The following is a 24841-nucleotide window of genomic DNA, read 5'->3' as shown; positions in this document are numbered from 1 at the left end:
TTAAGCTATGGAACACGCTGCCACAGGAAGTTGAGGTCAAGAAGAAAAAACATTTACTCAAAAACTGCTCCACTTCAGGTATGCATGCGCCTCTCAAACCTCTGGATTGGAGATTTTTTTTTTTTGGTCAGCCATGGCTGTTCAGTCCACACACCAAAGCTATATAGGGCTGTGTGGGAGAAATGCCTTCAGTTCCTTGTCTATCCAAACTTCTCATAGAGAACAGCCTGACACAGAAGGGAAGAGTGGGTAGTGGAGCACCCATGCCGGGGGAGGGCAAATCTCAAAAAAATCAAAGTTAGTGCACTGGATTAGTAATATTTTCTTCTTATTCCAGTAGTGTCTCTGTGCATGCTCCACTTCAGATGACTCCTAAGCAGTATCCCTAAAGGGAGGTGGGAGCGTCAGAATTGAGTTTAGAACTCAAGACAGAACTGTGTTAGCCAGTGCTACTTTGGATCTAGTGGCATGGATCAAGGCATAGTGCTTAGAAAATGCATGTATTGAAAACTATGTAGCAGCCTTACATTGCTCAGATACTGGAATGTTTTTGAGAAATGCCATGGACATTGCTTGCGACCTGGTAGTATGTGCTATCATCCTGCGGGGGAGGGAGGGAAGATTTGACGACCAGCTTCATAACAAACAACAATACAACTTGAGAGCCACCTCAACAGTCTCTGGATGGAGACTGTGGACCTTTTGGATCTATCTGAGATGGAAACGACCAGTCTAGGTGACTTCTGAAATTGCTTGGTTCTATCTAGATAGTAGGCCAAGCTGCTATATGACCCAGGAGCTGTAGCCAGTTCCTTACTGAGGTATGAGAACTCCGTAGAATGGTACTGACCAGATTTAAAAGGTTATGAACGAGGAGGTAGACGCTGGCTGTCAACGAATCCAAGGATGTCCCTACAAAGTCTATTTTCTGTAGAGAGGTTAATGTGGATTTTCTTACATTGAGCTGAAGATCCAATTGCAGGAAAAGGGAAAGTCCATCAAGTAGATGACAGTACTGCTTTGTACCATGGACTCTTGATCAGCCAGTAGTTGAGATACAGGAAAACTATAGAATTGAACTGGATGAGATCTCTGGACAGTCTGATTCTGATTGCTTGAAAGATAGTTTGCCATCTGGAATTGCAGGGTTGTGGGTGAGCAGGATTTCTGTCCAAAGAAGTCTGAGCACTTTTGGATCATGATCATATGGTGTAGACTTGGATAGCGTTACTTACCCAGTTTGTTCCTGGCATCTACCTCTAGAGAATTATTTGATAGGTGGGAGAAAAATAATTCAGAGTCATTGGAGAGAACAGTCCATTTCACTTCTGAGTGTGGTAGACCTTCTACTACAGTGAGCTAACAGCCTGGCCAATTTCCTCACTATTTTTTGGACATAGCAGAGAATGGCAGCCTTCCACTCAGCCATTCATTTTCAGCAGACAGAGCAGCTGGAGGCATTCTCTTTAATCACTGATATAAGGTTCTTAAGATCAGTTGTGCTGGTGGAGGTTCACAAACCCCCTCATTTTCCTTATGGCATGGCGTGGAGTGATTGGCACAAGCATTTGCAAGCCACCTCTGCCACTATTATACCAGCAGAGATTTCCCCTACAGAAGGGGAATTCTCCACCAACTACCTCCCCATTTTATACCACTTACCGGGCATAAAGTGGCCACAGCAGATCAGAGCATCCTGCTCTCTGTAACTATTATATTTACAAGTTTCCACTTTCTCCAAAAGACAAGACATAGCTCACTTATCTACTTTGAAAAAAGTAATTTATTTCCATTGCTTTAATCTTTCTACTGTAGTGTTAGCACTTAACATAAGCATCACTCTTCTACTTTCCTATTTACAATCCATTGTACTGTATACTCTACCAATACAATACATAATTTTCAGAAATGTAAGGGAAAATGCACACGTTTGTAAGGTTTAAAAAAAATGAAACTCATCTGTACAGGATTCTCAAGTTTACCACCCAAAATGCAGATTTTATACAAAGCATTATTCTACACAGCTCTGGAAGGCCAGATACTACATTGACAAAGCAGCAACAAACATACAGAAATACAATAAAAATACAGAAAATAAAGAGTACGTATTTTGAGCACAAGAAATAATACAGTTAGTACCACTGAAGTTGTAAATTTCGCAATACCCATATTTTCTAGAAACGTGTAATTGCAAACTTGGAGAATGTTGTGAAAAATATTAAACATTATATACACAATGAGGTAAATGTACCTTGGTCTTTTAAGAGGTAACTTAAGTTTAAAGCAACTGACACTGAAGCTTTTATTTTACATGTATAATAATTTCAACACCCTCATAATCATTTCAATGGCACAATATAAACAAGAAGCTAACTAAAGAGAAGATTTCATGGCACTCAACTCACAATTATTTTGTAAAAAAAATAAAATAAAAAAATAGCCTCTTACTTCATTTGATAGCTTAAAGTCCTCACCGAGTCAATCCCAATGTCATTATCCCTATATACAAAGTCTGCATTAGGATTACAAGTGAAAGTAGTTTAATTTGGGGGAGAAAGAGGGCAAGTGCTGAACAGGCAGCTTCTCAAATGTCCCAGAATTTCAGCTTTCAAGGTTGGAGGGTCCCTGAAGAATTCCAGCATCCCAAATGGGGCTTTTCAATCTTTTCAGTACCAGTCTGTTTCCAACAATCCTCCTTATGTTTGTCCATAGCTGTCTGGCCACGTCTGTAATCTGAAGTGAGGCTTTAGTGCTACTAATATGCCAATTTAATAAAATGCATGAACCTTGAAGAAATGAATGTATAGTGTATGTATATTTACAACAAACATTTGCATCAGTATTTTTTATATCAATTGTTTTGGTATACCCTTGAGATGATATAAAATTAATATTTTGAATGCTAAAATATTTTGGTCCCCCTGGATGTCCCAGAGCAAATCTGGTGATTTACAAGCTTAGTTTAAAAAATATTAATGTGCGCACATATATGATTTTTACACAGATAACATAAAAAGCTGCATGTAATATCCAGACACACCCATTCAATAAAGGCATTCTGACTGTATAATGGAAACACACAAGAACAAAGCTTAAATTATTTGTGATGTCATCTGAACCCAAGGTACATACAGGCTTATTCAAAATGTTTCTGTTGTGCATTTTAGGATATCATTCACATATGTTTGTCCTCAAAATAATCTTCATTAAACTGGACAACATATCAATCCACCTTCCTTTTGCAAATTTCCACTACGAAGTGTTGAAAAATTCAGAGGACAAATCTGAAAGCTGCATTTTTTTTCCTAAAAGAAAGCTCTGGCTAGTAGGTGGGGAAGACAATGTTATCTATATATCTCAGTGTGCAGCTGACTGGAGCAAATTGCCTGCTGCAACTCCTGTGCATCTGGCTCTAGTTCTTTTAGCTTGATAGTATTGTATTTTTTTATATACAAGTGTGTAATATTTTCTAAAATCATAGATGTGAAATATATCCATTTCACTGCTATTGTAAAGGTCAGATAAATATGGTTTCACAAAAAATAAACCCTAAAATCACCTATCCTCAACTATCAAATCCCAAAATACAGATTACAGAATACAAAGTTATGGACACACCTGGTGGGTACTCCATAGTTAGCTCCGCATCTAAAATGTGACAAATACCTCTCTCTCTAAAACAGGGAGCCACATAGTGTGAAATACTACCCAGGGTTAGAAAATTCAGACGGTGTAAGAACGATACAAGTTTTTACTTGGTTTCTCCTCAATTTTTTTAAATGGGAAGTCTTTGAAATTTGGTTCGGGCTCTAATTGTTCCCATGGTAGTCCTACTTTGTATTGTTGACCAGTCTACAAAAAACCTTCTAAAGAGGTGGATGCTGAATAGATCTGATGTAATGGATAGTTTGTTTTTTTAAATACTGTATTTAGGGTTATTTTATCTGTTCCTGTTATAACTGGAAGTTGATGTGCCGTGCACCTAAACTTGATTGATGAGTCCAAGTGCACACAGACATGTCTGATTATGCATACAAACCTCACTGACTAATTATGGCCAAGTTTACACAAATTTGATTGATGTGGCCAAGGACATGCCAGCCTGATTGACTAGATGGGGCAGGCATATGCAAACTTCAGATCTATGTGTGCTCAGTTCCAGACTTTATCCTACAGCAGAAAAGGGGGTTCGCGCTCAGCAGCTGATAAAATAGTCAGTCAGCAGTTGCACTTCTATCCCCACATCGGAGGTCTACAATCCCCATTAATTTATGCTTTTACCATCAGTAAGCATTACATTACCAAGAAACAAAAAAACTAAAGCAGTCAGGGTTGCTGTACATTGCACAATTCATAGCAGACACCTCAGACAGCAAGGCAACTAAACCTTATGCCACCTAATACACCTCTATCTGATATAACGCTGTCCTCGGGAGCCAAAAAATCTTACCGTGTTATAGGTGAAACCATGTTATATCAAACTCACTTTGATCTGCCAGAGTGCACAGCTTAGCCCCTCCCCCTGAGCACCGCTTTACCACGTTATACTGGGTCGCATTGTATCGGGGTAGAGGTGTAAGTACGTATCGTCTTCTCCTTCACTCACAGGCACAACACACCTTACTGTTACTACAGCTAGCATATATCACAGAGCAAGCAACACAACTTTACATGCAATACTAAAATTGCTTCTTCAAACTACCTTTTCTCCACACAGCTACTTGTACTGGTGAAAAATTCCCTAGGCAGGCATATGAAGGTTTAAAGGGGAACAGAGTTAAAACTGCAGTGTGTGGTGTGTGATTAAGGTGTGTGAGTGTGACTGAGAGATGACTTAGGGTGTGTGTGTGTGTACGTGTGTGTGAGAGAGAGAGAGAGATATGTTGGCCATATAGCAATCTTTTTTTTTTTTTTTTTTTTTGTGCATTAGTAAAGCCAACATTAAGCAAATGCCTGCTACTGAAGCAGATTTCTGTAATTGTTAAAAACTTAGTTTCAGGACAAAGATTCTCCTGATTTCCCCCTCACCCTCCATGCATTTAACAATTTTAAGAGACAGACAGGTAGTGATACAATCTGTATCTTAAAAGTTTGTTAAAATCCTGTGAAAAGATATACCTGTTGGAGATTTGAAGGTTGAGTAATTCTGTGCATATTTTTTTAGGGTTCTAATGACAACACAAACTATTGCTCTTGTAGCTATAACAAGGGCACCAGAAACTGCTGGTGTGTGTATCCAAAGTCTTGCAGCTCACCACTGTGTGCATGTCACATACACACAGTATATGCATATATAATTTGAGAGCAGCATTTAACTTCTTAATAAAACAAGCCCAATATTACAGTTAATCACCTCTAATTATAGAAAGTTAATTCTTGTCTTTGCAAATAATACTGTTCAAGAAGAAAAAGGAAAGACTTTGAGGAACTGAAAAGTAAATCTCTCACAAAAATGACTTCCCTTTATCTTAAAAACCCTTTAGTCCTCTTGCTACTTGAGTATGACAAACATTTAAAGAGGCCCAATTCATTAAAAAAAATTCTTCTTAGATATAATAATTAGAACTTATTACATGTGATGCACAGTTCTAGAACATAACACTGAATTAACTAACTTGCATACCATTTAAATTCTTACAGTGGTTTAATAATCAGATCTTGGTTAAATGAAAGGTATTCCAATAATGATGCAGCTACATGCCAAATTGAGAATTAATTATGTCATTAAGCAAAAGAATAATTCCATTTTTGAACTCTGTTTTGAAACCACAAGTACCATAAACGTTGTATATTACTATTGATTTGCATTAGAAAGACTCAGAAGTGGCACTTACTGGTATAGTACAATCTATTTTGAAGGCAATGCAACGTTCTGAATAAGTGAAAGCACAGTAACAGTATACAAAATATAGTTGCATAAATTATGTTCCCCACAAGTGAATGAGGTCATTTTTGTAAATCAAGGTAGGTATCCAATAGATGTAAGCGTAATAGCTAGAAAGTTATACTGCAATAATACATTCAAAACCTGAATCAAAGAAAATTTTTGCAGTGGTTCAGAATACTCAGTTGTACCAACGACAAATAAAATCACTTAAGAACCCTCAATGCACTGTATACAGTGTAGTGAACCTGCTCCAAAACCTTAATGATCTTCATGTCTTCAGCACAGTTAATGAAAAGTTAAGACCAGTAATCAACTTTTAAAATAGAGTTGCATGTTAATAAAAATAAAACTAGACTACAGAATGTTTTCTAATTGTCCTGGGAAAGAGGTGTTCATAGTGCACAAAAAAGACCCAAAACACAACTGTTTACCATGTTCACAGAAATCCAGGGGCTAATAACTGATGTTCCTATTAAGTATCAAAAGGCAGCAATATCCTTCCGTTCCCTCAGTGAGGTAGAGCTATTAACCTTCTGAACATGCCACCCAGATTCAGATATGGATCTTTAAAGCACTCTTCAGTAGTAAATCCAGGATTACATTTTTATGCCCTCCTGTTGGCTGAGCTGCGATAATGTTTTCTTAATGCGTAAAGCTGTTAGCCTAGCTGCTCCATTGGCATACCAACATTCACGCATAATTTTGGCCATCACTCGTAATGCCTAGAAAAAAGAAAAGAAAAGAAAAGGAAAAAAATATATACATTTCTCTATCCCTGAATAATCATCCTTACTGTGCCTTAGACTCTTAGAATTCACATTTCTGAAATTTTTGTCATTGGTGCTACTGTGTGTTGTGGTGGGAAATCCAGATTCTCATTTTGTTTAAGAAAAATAAAAGGTCTCTATAAAAGTTCTGAGGTGAATTGTAACACTCTTGTTTCAGTACCCTATTAGGCTAATATGCAGAATAATAAAATATTTATGAAAAATTAGCTTGCCTGGAAATTGTTCTCTCAAGTTCTGTATTAGATATGTACTTCTGGTGTTTTGTGCCTCCAGTTGAAAAAACTCAAGAGAAAAAACATTCATATGTTACTTAGAACTGTCATGTGAGAATATATTGTGTTGCATGCTACTGAAAGAATAATAATACCTTTTTAGTTATCAATTTAGGAGAAGTCTGCATGGCTCCATAATTCAACTCAAGGGGGAAAGTTATTCATGCTCTTTGTTTAAAAATGCTCAAGAACTACTGCAGACATTTTAACCTTTCAAAGAAAGTCACTCATTTTTTGAGATCAAAACTGAATAAAATTAAATTGCCATCCCCTTGTAGAGTTAAGTTCTATCAAAACAGTAATGTTATAAAGTCACATATAAATTTGAACCTTTGCCAAGACCTATGACAGCAGAAAATGAAAGTCTGTAAAGAGTTGAAACTGCAGTACTAAAAAGCTGGTCCAAGGGCAAGTTAGCGAGAATTCTTATTCCCAAGTAGTACGAAAACTCCTGAATCATTGTTCCTGGTGTGTTATTTAAGTCAGAATGCCATGGCACCAAGGTGCTAGATGGCCCAGAAATACCAAACACAATGTATCAGAGGGACAGCCATGTTAGTCTGGATCTGTAAAAAGGTGACAAAGAGTCCTGTGGCACCTTATAGACCAACAGACGTATTGGAGCATGAGCTTTCGTAGGTGAATACATGCTTCGTGCTTTTTACAAACACAGAAAGATCCCACTCAAGTAAGAAATGATTACTTACCTGTACAGTCACTATAGTTCTTTGAGATGTGTTGGACATACATTCTACCTTGTGTGTTCATGAACCCAGTGTACTCAATCCAGAGACTTTTGGTCAGCAGTATCTATTGGGGCAGCACATGCACCCTAAGTGTCCTCATGCCTCCAACCATAGCCTCCAATTAACAGCCACAAGCAGTGAGAAAGAACTGAGGGGGGAATCAGGACAGTTCTGCCCTTTGTGTTCTCAGCTGAAGGCATGAGGACACTTGAAGCACATGTGCTGCCCCAATGGGTACTGCTGAGCAAAAAAAGTCTCTCAGTTGAGTACACACCTGAAGTGGAATGTGTATACGCAACTCATCATGAAGAATCCTAGATATTCTAGCTATACAACCAATATACTCTAGAGGGCATGGGGGACTGGAAAATACGTAGAAATAAAGGGCTTGAAAGGACCTCAAGAAGTCACCAAGTCCAGCTCCCTGTGCTGCAGCAGAACCAAGTAACCCTAGTCCATCCCTGACCAGTGTTTATCCAATCTGTCTTAAAAGCCTCCAGAGATGGGAATTCCACAGCCTGCATTGGAAACTCATTCCAGAGCTTAGCTATCCTTATTATCGGAATTTTTTTCATAACATCTAACCTGAATATCCCTTGCTACAGGTCTACTTTCAATGCCAGTCTACAAAGAAGGCAAATGTGGTTACACTCCGTGTCTGTATTACTCGACAGAAAATATTGTAATGGCATTATATAACTCCATGGTACACCCATACCTTCAGTGCTGTGTTCCGTTCTGGATGCCCCATCTCAAAACAGATATATTAGAATTGCAAAAGGTACAGAGAGACAACAAAAATGATCGGGGTGTGGAACAGCTTCCATATGAGCAGGGCTTTGGAGCAGAGCCCAGAGCTGGAGTGTGGAGCAGCGGAGCTGCAGGTTTTTGCCTGGAGCTGGAGAGGAGCCGGCGCACAGCTCCAAAGCCCTGCACATGAGGAAAGATTAGAAGAGACTGGGATCTTTCATCTTAGAAAAGAAAGAGGAGCAAGGGGAAGATACAATAGAGATGTATAAAGTCATGAATGGTGTGAAGAAAGTGAATAAGGAAGTTTTATTTATCCCTTCACATAACACAAGAACTAGGGATCACTCAAAATTAATAGGCAACAGGTTTAAAATCAACATAAGGAAGTACAGTACTCCATATAATGCACAGCCAACCAGTGAACTTGTTGTGAGTGGAAGGCCAAAATAATAATGGATTCAAAAGATAAATTCATGGAGGATAGGTCCACCAATGGCTATTAGCCTAGATGGTCAGGAACGTAAACCCATACTCTGGGTGTCCCTAAAACCTCTGACTGCCAGAAGCTGGGACTGGACAACAGGGGATTGATTACTTGGTAATTGCCTTGTTCTGTTTTCTTTGAAGTATCTAGCATTGACCATTGTTGGAAGACAGAATACTGGGGCTAGATGGACCACTAGTGTGATCCAATATGGCTAGGATGACCAGATGTCCCATTTTTAAAGGGACAGTCCTGGTTTTTGGGCCTTTTTCTTATATTGGCGCCTATTACCCCCCACCCACAAACCCATTTTTCTGTTTTTTAACAGTTGCTATCTGGTAACCCTAAATACGGCCATTCTTATGTTCTTACTCATAATTTAATAGCTTTGAACTCTAGGTGGTAGAATACTCAAGCTAGAGCTTTAAAATATAGTCTGGAAAATAATCTTTTGTAAAATGACACACTTAGACTGCACAGATCTAAGCAGCAGACTTAAAAACATGGTATTACTTCTACGCTTTTAACCCTTTATTCCAATCTCAGTTCATTCCAAACAGTATAATATCTAGTGTAATTTAACTTGTTGTATGCAGAATTTAAAAATTTGGAGCCACTTAAATTGGTTTAATATCAGCCTTTTGCACTAAGTAAATGTTCGACAGTTGAGTAGGAGACAAGGAGGCTTTAAGCATCAAGGAAGGCATGACATTTTAAATTAATGTCACTGAACACCTACTGAGATGAATGGGGTTAGTTCAGTGGCTCAAACTTTTTTTATTGGTGACCCCTTTCACATAGCAAGCCTCTGAGTGCAACCCCCCTTACAAATTAAAAACAAACACTATTATAAATGCTGGAGCAAAGTGGAGTGTGAAGTGGCGGTTGACAGCTCGCAATCCCCTCACCCCCAATAATAACCTCACGACCCCGAGGGGTCCTGACTCCCAATTTGAGAACCCCTGGATTAGCTAAATACCCTCAGACTTTGGGCTTGTCTGCACAGGCATACTCAGGAAAATTAAGATGAATTAATTAAAGATGTAAAGTTAAAGCACATTAAACTGATATAGATAATTTCATTCAGATGTAAACTGCCCTTCATTCACTTTATCCTACTTCATACCTGGTCTATACTTAAAATTTAAGTCAACATAGCTATGGCACTATGGGGTGTGAAAAATCCACACCCTAGTGCAGTATTTATGCTAACCTCATCCCCAGTGTAACTGTACTTAGGTCAACAAAAGAATTATTCTATCAATTTAGCTACCGTCGCTTGGGGGGGCAGTGTTCCTGCAGCAACAGAGAAATCCCTTTTATTGCGACAGGCTGGATCTACATTACAGGGCCTTAGCTATACCACTATAATTCACATATTTTAGAAATGGTCTTAGTGTACAGAAGGCTTGAGTGTTTTCCTGCATTTTTGCCATCATGTCACTGCTGCGAATCTGTCTACATTAGGACATTGTAACAAAAAGAGACCCAGAGAATGGAAATGAATGATTGCCATTATATCATATTAGGTATTTTACATCCTGAAGATTGCAAACGAAGAACAATCAACACAGATTATTTTCACTCCTTGGTTAATATTCTGGTCATTTGCCAAACATTTATATGATCCTGCAATTGTAGATAAAAACTGTCCTCTGGAACATGTGTTATTCAGTTTATTATATTTTTAATTAGAAGTAATGAAATACATTTGTTGATCTGCAGTGAGGTTTCCTGGATAAATTTTGTTCTGTGTCATTTGCAGTCACACATTAATTTCATGGACAAGTAAACTTTAGCCATGGGAAAGGCTCTGAGAATTCTTTTGTTAAAACTAGCCTGACGTGGTAAGAGAGTTTTAAATTTTTGTGCATAACCACATCCACTGACCAGCATCATGCAGTAAATTCATAATTATCACAACGCCACTAAAGTTCTCTCAGAGGCACATACACATTTCCGTTCTACAAAAACCAAGACAAAAACTGATTTAAATACTTAAATATAAAGCTGCAGTTTTCTTGAATTATTTTAGTTTTTTGCACATTTAGTAATACTCACCTCACAACTTTGCCATCTGTTTGGAATATTGGGTCTCAGCTTCTGCTCACAAACAACTTTCCTCATTTCTTCAACTGAAGGATCTGAAGGGACTAGGTCGTAGTATGGTAACTGGTAGTCTTCATGTATTCCTGTAGTTTTAGTTGAAGTATTTAGCATTTCTTTTTGTTTAACACCACAATTACACATTTTTTGTTAATTCATTCTCAAAGTTTTGGGGTGGCGGGGGGGGAAGGCTGATATAACTCAGTACTTATTTTATACAGTACTTTTAATCGGCAGATTTAAAATCTCTTTACAAAAGGAAATAAATATCATCCAATTTTACCAATGAAGTGATTGACCAAGCTCAAACAACTGCCTCAAATTTAGTGCTTTGTAAACTTTTTAGAAAAACGTATACAGGCTTGTGGAAATTGTGTCTTCCTGAATTTGAACGGAAATTGGTTGTTTCATCAGCAATGAAACAAATTAAAGATATTCATAAAAGCTTTTAAAAACAGCTTATTTGCATCTGATCTTTTCATTCTGTATATTATCACATCTATTTACAAATAAGTGAATCACAAAGGATAAACAATAATACAGTTTGCAATTTACATGGGACAACGTGGACAAAATGCAAATTCCATTGCAAGTACCTTTGCCCATTTTCTTTGTTTTTATTTTAAAGTTTTATTTGAAAAGTGATTCTTTAAAAGAGTATGACTGATGCTGTTCTAGGCTTAAACTGAAAATGTGAATCCCAATACAAGAGCAACTATAACCACACTCCAATACTGGGAAAGTTTTCCATATTGCACTTTAAATATTTAGGAATAAGTCTTAGTGTTGTGCGAGGAAGAGCAGATGCACACTTCCCACTACTGACAGACTCCTAGACTTTAAGGCAAGAAGGGACCATCAAAATCATCTAGTCAGACCCTCCTGCATATTGCAGGCCACAGAACCTCACCCACTCCTGCAATAGGCTCATAACCTCTGGCTGAGTTACTGGAGTCCTCAAAATTTGATTGGAAGATTTCAAGTTAGAAAATCCACATTTACGCTAGCTCAAACTAGCAAGTGACACGTGCCCCATGCTGCAGAGGAAATCAGAATCCCATCCGCCGCAGGGTCTTGGTCAATCTGACCTGGAGAAAAATGTCAGTTAGACCTGAGCATATGGACAAGACCCACCGGCCAGCCAGCCACCTGGAAGAGAATTGTCTGTAGTTACTCAGAACTCTCTCCATTTAGGGTCCCATCCACAGCTGTTGGAGATATTTGGGAACAGCAGATTGCTTAAACTGGAATATGGCCAACCTCATCAGACCATGCCCTCCATAAATTTATCAAGCTCTGTCTTGAAACAAGTTAGATTTTTTTGGCCTCATGACTCCCAGGGGGAGACTGTTCCAGAACTCCATTCCTCTGATGGTTAGAAACCCTAGTCTAATTTTGAGCCTAAAATTTGTTGACGGCCACTTTATATCCATTTGTTCTTGTGCCAACATTGGCCTGTAACTGAAATAAGCCCTCTCCCTCTTCGATGTTTATCCCTCTAATGTTTTTATATAAAGCAATCCTATCTTCCCTCAGCTTTCATTTTATTAGCCAAGCTTAAGTCAAGTCTTATCTCATATGGCAGGTTTTTTCCATTAATCTAAATCTTCCTAGTAGCCCCTCTCTGCACCTGTTACTGTTTGAAATTATCTTCCTTAAAGATGGGAGACCAGAGCTGCTCAGTGTTCCAGAGGAGATCTTACCAGTGCCTTTTACAACTATAAACATACTTCTGTTTCTTCCCAAGATGATTTGAGTCAGAAAAATTGTGTTTTAAATTAGATATCTGAACATTACCTGCACAGATCCTTACCAGTGCAGTCAGTCCCACGCTTTCAAGGGCACCAACTTTGCCATTTCTCTATATGACTTTTGGGACAAATTCTGCTCTGGTATAAGGAGGGGTGGCTCTCAATTTCAAGAGCAGTTTCTTTTACTTACTCCAGGTTTAGCCATATATCATTTACAGATAAGCCCTAGTTTAGAAAGTTGAGAAGTGCTCATTATTTGACACTAGTTGATTGAAGCAAAAGATAAAATGGCTTTAAAAAAACCTAACTATAAACCATGGAAAGTATGCTAAATTATGTAGTACAACAAAATATGATTGTGGAAAATAGGTATGCAAAACTGTTCAGATTCTTCAATCAGTACAAAAACTTATAATTTAATATGTTCAATTTAGGATTATCACGTACCACCAATTGAACATCGCCGGGCTATTTCCCAGAACACTAATCCCATCGCATAGATGTCGGCTCGCTTGAATGACTCAAAATGTTTCATATTTATGGAATCATCAAGGACTTCAGGGGCCATGTATCTATTAACAAGAAAAGAATATCTTTTATGATATAAAATGCATACTGCACACTAAGCCTTTTCAGTATTTCTTCAGCTCCAACACATTGACCAATCGGCTTAACAGATGTCAATAAATTAGGACAATTATGACGCACTACATTAACAGCAGAATTTTCAATCACTGCACACTGGCCTAATTCTGATTCCATTAAAGTCAATGGTAAAATGCCTACTGAATTAGTCAACAGAAGCAATTAGGCCAATCCTGAGTGTTTTTCAATATCCCACCCTATGTCAGAAACCAATCTGCATGGCTTTGGTACAAAGAAAAGCAGTTCAGTTACTTCCAGGTGTCTAACATATGACCCTTGAGGCTTGTGTTTGTAGTCCTCAACTGTTAAAATTACTGTATTTGATTATAAATTGAAAATATGTTCAATAGCTTTATTCCAGCAGGTGAAAGGAGGCAAGAAGCAAAGCAGCCTCTGAGCTACTGCAGTTTTAGGAAGGGGACATGATAGCAAGACAGAAAGCTAGAGCCACAGAATCTTCACAAGGGGAAGGCGAGCAAGCAACACAGTGGCTGCAATATCCAGGAGACACACAGAGACAGGAGTAGTGGCAGCAGCAGTGGATCTGGGGGAGAAGATAATTAGTTTTGAGAAAGGGGGTGGGTTGAAGGACAAAAGAGGAATTTTGAATTAGGGGGCATTCATAAAGAGCATGGGGAAGAAGAGAGAAACATGGAAGTTAGAACGCGTTGCCAGACATGCTGGAGGCAAGAGATGCTAAAACCCTGTGGGCTGTGTTGGAGGGAAGCATGGCTGGGGACTGCTAGAGAATGGAAAAAAGTTACTAGCCATACAGTAACTAGTTCGAGATGTTGTGGTCAGCATGGATCGACTGTAGGTTCACATGTGCCTCACGTGCAAGATCTGATTTTTCCTGCATACTGATATTCATTGGGGCCACATGAGGGTATATAGAGCAGAATGCAACAGAGGGATCAGGGCCAATCTGAAACCCATCGTACCACAGGACTCTAAAAAGAAGGAATGGAGGTTGGATCATAAGAGTCACACTGACATGTCAAAGAACCACACTTATAGGTACAGTATATGCCAGTGTGGATCCTCCTAGGTGACTGGCAAGTAGTAGCCCCTCAGGATGGCGAGAATGAGGAATATCAGCTGCATCATTTCAACAGTACTAAAAGTACTGCTTTCCCATACTTGCCATCTATTCTGGCAGCTAAATCCAATGCATAATGCTTGACAAAGGGTAAGGGTTACTCCATGTCACCTCCTTGGAAATCTCAAATTGACATGTTTTTAAACAGGCAGAGGATAATTGCTTGAGTTCTGGTGAAGTGCCTTAATTTGCAGTGGGAGAGGTACACCAGCCAAATAGTAACAGCAAGATACACTGAGTTATCCATTTCAATATCTTCTGTGGGGTCATTGGCTTAACTTTTAGAACACACAGCTATGGCTATAAATAGCCAGGACAAGTGTCTGAATGATTTGGTCCTGTCAACATAAAGCAAAGTCCCAGGTGCATTTACTGAGTTTACTTTTTCTCTCTGTGCCAAGTGTATCTTTGAAAAAACGACAAGCAGGTTGACTGACTGGTTGAGATAACAGACCATGTTAGGAATGAACTTTGGACATGATCTCAGCATCACCTTTTCTCTGTGGAATGCAGTATGTAGGATTTGGCTATAAGTGCCTGAAGCTCATTCACTCTCCTGGCTGAAGTAATGGCCATCAACAAGATTGTCTTCAGAGTGGGGTGGTGCAGGAAGCAGTCAGATTCAAACAGAGACACCAGGAGTCTAAAAAGTACTAGATCATAGTCCCAGACAAAAGTAGGTTCTTCTGACCAGTGGATAAGTATGTACCATGGAAGGGGAGCACAATTGTACAGGTATCTGGCAATGTGAAATTGTACAAGGTACACTTCTGTACTGTAACAGAGGTGAATGAGAGGCATGTCTTTTCAAGTGCAGTAAGTAGTAGAGGATCTGAGGTACCCAGGCCTGGACCAGGTCCAGACAATAATAGGCGGCCCACAAAATAGAGAATCGCTTCAACTTCAATAAGTAAGTTCTTCTTGTGAATGTTTTCCTCCTCGAAATCAGGAGTTTGGTGATTCAACCAGACAAACAGTTGGACCATCAGGTACATCAGCTTCGGGCTAGATGAACTATCTGGCCATTGGTGTTGTGACAACAGGTCTAGGTATTCTGGGAGTTGTACTAGATGGACCCATGTAGTAGGTCAGAATCAAAACTACCTCAGTCAGTACAAAGCTGCAAGAATGAGTATGGCCATGTCTCCTGATTTTGGAAGTCATCTTAGGAATAAAGGAAACTTGCGGAAAGGCATGTAAGCCGCCTTCAGACCACTGCAGAATCAAGGAGCCAAGTAACAACCTGGGATCATACAGAAACAAAAAAGTTCTGGCACTTTGACTTTACATCAGTGGTAAACAGGTCTATCACTGTGGTTCCCCAATGTATGATGATCAGCTCTATAATAGACTTCCACAGCAACCATTTTTAAGTGGTGACTGACTGCTCAGAGAGCCCACCACATTGTTGCTGATACTCAGGAGGTGAAGGGCCATTAGTGTTATACTGTGTTGGTGGCACCATGGCCAGAGTTTAAGGACTCTGCACACAGTTAAAATGAGCATGTGCCTCTCTGCCTATTTATGTAGTGCATCCAAGGTGTTGTCCATCAGGAGCTGAACTGTGAAGTTTTGAAGCACAGAAATAAAAGGTAATAGAGCCTAGCCTGATGACTCTGAGCACTAACACACTGATGTCTTACCAGGTACAAGTGCCTTTTATCTGTTACTCTAGAGGGCATTCTTCACCAAAAAAAATTCCACACAATATTTTAAAATTCTGCAAATTTTGTCAAATGTGGAGGCTCCAGCATGGCATTGGGGAGCACACGCCAGTAGCTGCACAGAGGTGGGGGATCACTGCGCAGCTCCACCCAGGAAACCGACTCTCAGAAGTGAAGTTGCACCCAACCCTGACACAGCACAAGGACTGGGCCTGCCCCAGAAACACCTGAGGGTCCTGCCCCTCTGTTCCTGGTGTACCAGGTGTGGGTAGCCAGGCTCAGCAAGGCAAGATCCAAGTGTGGGGGGGATCCAGGTGTGGGTTGAGAGGGTTCTGTGTGGGGTAATCTGGGTGTGAGTGGCTCAGTGGGAGATCTCTGTGTGTGAGAGAGATCTGGATGCACAGGGGCTTGTTGGCAGGTTCTTGGTGCAACAGTAATGGGACTCTGCAGGGGAGTCCAGGTGAAGGTGGTTCAGGCTCAGTGGGGGAAAGAGAGCTTGGCAAGGGTATATGGGTGTGGAGGGCTTGGTGGGGGGGTCCAGATGCAGCTGGTTAGGACTTGGTGGGGATCCGGGGGGCTCAGCAGGATGGTCCAGGTGCAGAGAGAGTGGGGTTCATCGGGGCGGGGAACCTCGCTGGAAGGGTCTGGGTATGAGGGGGTCTGGATGCACAGGGGTTGGGTGGATGGGGGAGCAGCTCCCTTTACAGGGATCCCTTCCCCTGCAGCTGAGGAGCAATGGGTGCAGGAAGCAGCGAAGGGAGTTTGCAGAGTTTCCTTCTGCTAAGTGAGAAATCTGGGGGTGGGTTGAACCTGCCCCTGGATGTTGTGCAAAGGAAGAGGAAGTTACATCCTCCCAGCCCAGCCAGGACTAGCAGCTGATCCTAGTACGGAGTATGATCAGCTGCTGGATCTTCCCCAGTCCCACCTCCTGCCCCACAGTGATTTACCTCTCTGCTAGCTGCCCTAGCCCCTGAAACATACTGCTGGGGAGAGTTGAATGACCGCTCGTGGCTTACCTTTGTGTCCCCGTCAGAAAGTCATTTTTCTGCAGGGAAGCAAAGCAATCTGCAGTGGACATAAATTCTGCGCATGCACAGTGGTGCAGAATTCCCTCAGGAGTAAGAATGGGCTCCCCAAAACTGTACCTGAAGCATCCATGATTAAACTTCTTGTTGAGAAGAGGGTAGAGAACGGTACTCTTCCTCCACGTTTTCGGATTCCTTTCACCAGCTCAGGCCTGCTACAAGAGGTGGAATCACCACTACGCATTCATCTGGCGTTTTGCTGAAGGACAGACCAACTAAGTCAGAACTGGTGTGGTCAGTAATGAAGCTTAGCAGCAGCAAGTTTATCTGCATGGTCATCATAGGATCTGTATTTGGTGCACCACTGCTTGCACTGACAGGAATCTGTCTTTGGATTGGTGAACGCATACCTCCCTAGATTTGATCAGGACTCTATAAGCTCTATTGTCAATGAGGGAATAAGACTTTCCACAGTTCACCAGGAGGCCCCACTGAGAAAACAGGGAGACGGTGTAACATGAGGTATTCTGCACCCTCTTATTGGGATCTGCCTTTGCTCAGTCAATCATCCAGGTAAGGGCAGATGTGAATGCCTTTTCTGAGCTGTGCTGCTTTTACTGCTATGCATTTTGTGAAGACTCTTGGTGCCATGGCGAATTTTCAACAGCAGCACCTTGTATTGGTAATGGTTGGGCTGCACTGTGAAAATTAAGTACTTCCTGAGGGCTGGGTGGATGGCTATGCAGAAGTACACATCCTGCAAGTCGAAAACCGTGAACTGTTCACGATCCTGGAGACTTAAATCAAATGGAGGCAAGCGTTACCATTCTTAATCTGTGGCAACGAAATCATTGAGTCTCCTCAGGTCTAAGCTAGAAGGGAGGAAGATACTCCCCACATCAATTCTTTTTGATGATAAAAGGAAGAATTGGGAGTAGAAGATTCTTCCCCTGTATTCCCACAGTACTACTTCTATGGCCCCTAGATGAAGCCATGAAATCACTTCTGTTTGTAAGTCTCTTGTGAGAAGGGCCCCTGAAGAACAGCTGGCAGGGAAGGGGGCAGTGAATGGAACAGTACAGGGTAGCCTTGAACAGTGATGTCCAATACCCATTTGTTCATTGTCATAGCTGCCCAAGCTTGGTGAAATGGGACAAGGCAGTTCCTGAAGATAAGCACAGCCTATAGGTCAGCTCCATTGTGGCTCTTAACACAACCATCAAATTTGCTGAGCCAGAGAGCTGGATTAGTCAAGGAGGCAGATGACTAGCATCTACTCACCTAGTTTTCTTCTCATGTTGGTATTCTGGCAGTCGATCCAGGAGTAAGGAGACATCCTTTGCTTTTACTGGGATTTGCATTTGTAAGGTTCTCTATAAGAAACTGGTACATCTTCAGGCTCTGTAATGTGGCTAAGTCAAGTCCTTGAGAGAATGGAGCACTTACTCTGTTCTCTGGATGAAGGGCTTAATTCCCTCAAAACAGCAGGTCCTCTATTGCGTCCTGTATTTTGCATGACATGCCTGGAGCCACGAGGCTCATCACACAATGATGGCTGTGGGCATCAACCCTGTAGCCATATCAGAACTGTCCATAGCCACCTGTAGTGACAGTCTCATGACCATCTGCCCCTCACCACTGGTGATTCCATCTAGCAGTACTTTTTACCCAGGACCAGAATTAAATAGAGCCAAGTCCTGCACCAGTATAAATTTCTTTCCCTGAAGTAGTTTTCTAATCTAGAGAGTAAGAAATTAAAATAGATCCCTAATCCTGAAGGCCTCGGAAAGTGCACATTCAAAGGAATATTATAAACAAGAATAAAATAAATAGCCTTGGTTCAAGGGGGAATGGATGAAACAAACAGTAATAAAGATTTCTGAAAGAAGAATAGCAACAATAAGATATGTGCTGGAAGTTGAGTGCTTTCAGTCCGGAAACTTGTATAACACTGATGGGATAAACCTGAATTTATGCCATGTCAGTCTTAGTAAAATATAGAATTAACTTTGTGTGGCTCTTCTGTGCTTCTCAGCAGTAGAACTTAATCTTGAACTGGATAGGGTTGATAACATGCTACTAAAGTTTTAGGCCTGACAAGGAACAAAGCTGTAATTCAGAATTAGAATAGCCCCAGCATCATTAACAATGAGGGCAACTGTAGCAAAAAGGGCAGGGCTTAACTGGCCTGTCTACAATTCTGTTTGCAGCATTGTAACCATATTGGTCTCAGGATACGAGACAAACAAGGAAGGTGAGGTAATATTTTATTGGCCCGAATTCTGCTGGTGAAAGGGAAAAGCTTTTAAGCTACACTATGTTCTTCTTCAGGTCTGGAAAAGGTAATCAAGAGTGTCACAGGTAAATACAAAATGGAACAGTGTTGCAGCAAAGGTGAATTATGACTGAAAAAAAGGAGTCTAACTGCATAGACACAGCCAAAGAGAAATGGAGTAAGGTCACTATTAAGTGCACACTTTTTAAAGAAAGTAAACCCAGTTTCCCAACCTGGGAGGTGGGTTCCTAAAGGAGGAGCGCATGCATGCTGGCCTATTCATTTCAAACCTACTCCCTAATCAGATGCTAGAGACCATTGCCTTTCCCAACCTCGTGGTATTCAATATAGGCAACTTTCCATATTTCCCCTCAAAAGGTATCTGTCCAACACCACGTTACAGACTAGATACTCTACTCTGCACCATTCACTTCCTATATTTGGTCAGACAACTATATTCTATTTCCACCTTTCATATATTACCCTATGTACCCTTACTGATTCATCTAAAATAACTCATGTATAAGACAAACAGACTGGATGGAGGTTGTATCATTATACAAGAGAAGGTTTTGTGATCGTAATTCACACAAGAAGCCAGTTGGCTGGGAAAACAATCACAGAAGTGTAGGACTGGAAGGGACCTCAATATGTCACCTAGTCCAGTCTCCGGCACTCAAGGCAGGACTATGTAATCACTAGAAGATTCCTGACAGTTGTTTGTCTAACCATGACTTAGAAACCTCCAATGATGGGAGATTTCACAGTTTCCCTAGGCAATTTGTTAAAGCGCTTAACTACCCTGACAGGAAGTTTCTCCTAATGTCCAATCTAAACCTCCCTTGCTGCAATTTAAGCCCATTTTAACAAGAACCATTTTTCACCTTCCTCCTTGTAATAACCTTTTATGTACTTGAAATTATCACATCCTCCCTCAGTTTTCTCTTTTCCAAACTAAACAAACCCAATTTTTTCAACCTTCCGTCATATGTCATGTTTTCTAGACCTTTAACCATTTTTCTTGTTCTCATCTGGACTTTCTCCAGTTTGTCCACATCTTTCCTGAAATGTGGCGCCCAGAACTGGGCACAATGCTCCAGCTGAGGTCTTATCAGTGTGAAGTAGAGTGGAAGGCTTACTTCTCATGTCTTGCTTACCACACTCTTCCTAATACATCCCAGAATTATGTTCAATTTTTTTTTTGCACGCACAACAGTGTTACACTGTTAACTCATATTTAGCTTGTGACCCACTATAATTCCTAGACCCCTTTCTGCAGTACTCCCTCCTAGGCAGTCATTTCCCATTGTGTGTGCGTGGAATTGATTGTTCCTTCCTAAGTAGAGTACTCTGCCTTTGTCCTTATTGAATTTCATCCTATTTACTTCAGACCATTTAGCCAGTTTGTCCAGATCATTTTGAATTTTAATCCTATCCTTCAAAGCACTTGCAACCCCTCCCAACATAGTATCATCCATAAACTTTATAAGTGTATTCTCTATACCATTATCTAAATCATTTATGAAGATATTGAAGAGGTGCTGAATTCCCAATACCCAGTACCATTTGCACAAATTTTTGCAGTGCTGTAGACACACTGAGGCCACGTCCACACTACAGAGTAAAATCGAAATTAATAAAATCAATTTTATAAAACCTGTTTTATAAAATCGATTTTACGCGTCCACACTAGGGCACATTACTTCGGTGGTGTGTGTCCATGGTCCCAAGCTACCATCGATTTCCGGAGCGGTGCACTCTGGGTAGCTCAGTAAAAGAATGGGACCAATAACTTCGATTTCCGTCCACACTAACCCTAAATCGATATAGTAATATCGATTTTAGGGTTACTCCTTTTGTTTAGCTGGAGTACAGAAATCGATTTTAAGACCCCTTAAAATCGATTTTAAGTGCCTTGTGTGGATGGGTACAGCGTTAAATTGATTTAACGCTGTTTAAAATCGATTTAACGCTGTAGTGTGGACCTGGCCTGAGACCCAGATTCAGCAAGGTTCTTAAGCATGGAGCAGTTCCATTGACTAACTTGACAGGAAAGGATGGGTGTGGGGGAAACCCTGGCTGCCGCAGACAATTTTGTAGGCTATTCTTCATACTGCCATTCAGACCCATGACTATCAATCTCTTACACAGAAAGGAGAGGAAAACACATTTTGAAGAAAAATAATTGGTAAGTATGTTAATGATTTTACCTTTTTGTTCCCACTCTGTGGTTTGGGGCAATATCTATTGTATCTGTAGCTGAATCATGTCTCACTGCCAGTCCTAAATCTGCAATACAACATGTTCCATTCTTTTTTACCAATATATTTTTTGATTTCAAGTCTCTATGAGCAATGGCTGGTTTTCCTGCATAAGAGAGGAGGGGGAAAAAAAAAAGAAAAAAAGGTAGAAGAGGCGAAAGTCCCAAAACAAATCCTTACTGCTAACTAAAGAATGTTTCAGAAATCCTACTACATATTCTCACCTGGGTGAGGAGTTCAAGATTTTGAGGTTATGAATCAAAGTATCACATTTGTATGTATAATGTGAAGAGCTGATATGGAGTTAAAAATGTAAGTTTCATTTAAATCTTCTTGAAGGAAACAGAAGGATGTACTATATTGGTAGAATAGCAGTGAACTACATACATGAAATTTGTAGGTTAATATGATCACTATATTCTAGGAATTTAGCAGTGATTTCTCCACAGCTGAAGGGGGGAAGTACTAGCTAGAGTCACACTTTCATCTTTGTAAAGTTGTGACCACAAAACAATAGTTGAGTAAACAGAACAATACATTATATTGAACGTCACTGGAGGTTGTTTTGGAAAGATTATTCATATGAATTGAGCAACTAATGCATAAAAAAAATGGTGTAATAAGCTAATGTCTTTGGTGCAGCAACAATTTTTTTATACAATTGTGCCTTCTAGGGACTATCATAATATTATATAATAACAAATGTTGAGACAGCACTTTCATTCTAAACTCCTGTGTTTAACTACTTATAACTTTGAGCAAAGATTATCCTTTGGAATGATTACTTATAACTTAGTTTCAAAGCAGAAGCATTTGTTTATCACGAACCCCACAAACAAACAATTTCAATGTTCATCCAAGCATACTTAATAGATAGCTTTTTAAAATGAAAGGAACTATTGAAGGGAAGAACTGTTGTCTACCAATGCCTGTAAGGGCTTGTCTACATGATAATTTAGTTTGTGTTAAGCTATGGTGTGAATCTGCCTCTGTCTAGTCTGCCACACATCGAACTGTCTGTATGAATCTTGCTGATGAACAGTTAGCATGCTTTAATCTACCCTGCTCTGAAATGGAAATAGATGAAACCACACTAATGAACTGCTTGTCCATGTGGACCTTGTTGACATGCACTGCTAGTGCATGGCAGAAGCAAACCCCAGCTTGCAGTGAACTAAAATGTTCATGTAGACAAGTCCCAACCTGCAGTTAAAGGAAACTGATCTTGTGAGATATGTCTGCATGATCCTAAGGTACTGTACTTGCTCAGTGCTACAGAGGAAAGCAAAAAGAACCAAGGCTCCCTGCAAGCATGTCCCAGAGGAAGATTCCTTCTAAACCTTCAAATTTTTCCATCAGTTTAAATAAGCTTATAAACCTATACAAGGCCCAAGATAATGACAACATCCAAATCATTCTTTTCTGTGAACGCTGATCACTTATTTTAAAAGCATTTTACGCATTCAAAAAGCATTACAATCAATCTTTACTATATACCCATCAAGGTTGATACAGTAAATCAATCACATTTTAAAAATATGAAAACTAAGGCTGAGGAATAACTTGCTCAAGGCCACAGAACAACTCAGTGGCACAACCAAGACTAAACACTGATCAAATTCTGGAATACAACATTTTGTTGAAATTTCAGGGGAAGCCTTCTACATAAGTAATTTTCATGGAAGAGAGAGATTAGGTTGGATTAGATTTTTTTTGTAAGACACCAATTTGCAACTTCTGTATCTTCAAAACATGATAAACACCAGTACAAATATTTACCTAAAACAATTCCCTTTGGGTAGTGCCTATGTTTTGCCAGTAGCTGCCAAGCTCACAGCAGGACCAATATTCTGCAGAACTATCTTCACTTATATGAAGCCTCATTGGTCTCTCCTGTTCTTTCTAAGGCACATAGGTTAGCCTCTTGAGGATTAAATGCTTTAGTTAGACTAGACTAAAGTCTTTGGGCTTAATAAAGAGGTATCTGGGAGAAAATTAATGGGCTGTGATGTACAGAAGGTCAGACAAGAAGATCTAATGTTTCCTCTGGCCTTAAACTCTATGAAACAATGTAATTTAACTTCACACCTTTAAATTGTAATAACTTTCCTGAGTCTCCCTGTGTAGATAAGCCCTTATAGATCAGACAGTGTCTGTAGAGCAGTGGTAGGCAACCTGTGGACTGTAGGCCGCACACGGCCCATCAGGGTAATCTGCTGGCGGGCTGCGAGACAGTTTGTTACATTGACTGTCCACAGGCATGGGTGCCCGGAGCTTCCAGTGGCTGCAGTTTACCGTTCCCAGCCAATGGGAGCCACAGGAAGCGCCGTGGGCCACAGGGACGTGCTGGTCGCCACTTCCCATAGCTCTCATTGGCCAGGAATGATGAGCCGTGGTTGCTGGGAGCTGTGGGCAGCTATGCCTGAGGACAGTCAATGTAAACAAACTGTCTCTCGGCTTGCAGATACCCTAATGGGCTGTGTGTGGCCCATAGGCCACAGATTGACCTCCACTACTGTAGAGGGAGAAACTAGTGTTGAACAACTTTCCTGACACCAAAGCCACACTGCTTTGCTATTCTCTTATGAAGATATTTTTTCTTTTCTGCACTTATGGAATGCGTTATACACATAAACTTATAATGGAAGTGTTAATTAGGAGTGAAAAGAAATTGAGACCAGTCTGAAATATAATTTCAGGATTTTGTGTTTTCCTTAGGATACAAGACATAAGTCACAATCTGTGTTCAATATAATATCTGAAGAATGTTCTAGGACTTATGAAAAATCCAACTCCTTACCAAATACTGAAAAATCAGCTCCTTTTGTTGCTAAGAATATTCTCTCCAAATAAAAAGAAAAAAATGTTTCCAGAGTAACTTATTTTTTCTTGTCTTGTTTTTCTGACAAAGTAGGTACTGCAGCTAATCTCTCTCAAAATAAAGAACATTTTAAAGTAAACTCTTATGTTTTGAGACTTGAGTCACAGGTCTGTAGCATTTTGGCATATAAAAATTTTTTTTGTTATGAGAGAATTCCACTCAGATCTGTTACATATGTGTCAAACAGATAGTTAAGGGTTACTCTCT

The 24841-nt window shown here is 40.1% G+C and overlaps 1 protein-coding gene across 1 annotated transcript in view; it reads right to left on the bottom strand.

The window, feature by feature from the left end:
* Positions 1-2265: 2265 nt before the first annotated feature.
* The window catches only part of TGFBR1 (transforming growth factor beta receptor 1), a 72817-nt gene continuing 50241 nt past the window's right edge, over positions 2266-24841 (bottom strand). The window contains exons 6-9 of the mRNA XM_030551566.1: positions 21703-21859; positions 13232-13356; positions 10989-11119; positions 2266-6609 (exon numbers count right to left, since the gene is read on the bottom strand). Coding sequence (XP_030407426.1) covers positions 6484-6609; positions 10989-11119; positions 13232-13356; positions 21703-21859 — 539 coding nt within the window. The 3' untranslated portion in view covers positions 2266-6483. The remainder of the gene's footprint in view (positions 6610-10988; positions 11120-13231; positions 13357-21702; positions 21860-24841) is intronic.

The sequence above is a fragment of the Gopherus evgoodei genome, chromosome 2 (genome assembly GCF_007399415.2).
Source record: "Gopherus evgoodei ecotype Sinaloan lineage chromosome 2, rGopEvg1_v1.p, whole genome shotgun sequence".
Lineage (NCBI taxonomy): Eukaryota > Metazoa > Chordata > Testudines > Testudinidae > Gopherus > Gopherus evgoodei.
This window is presented reverse-complemented; position numbering and strand designations above follow the sequence as displayed.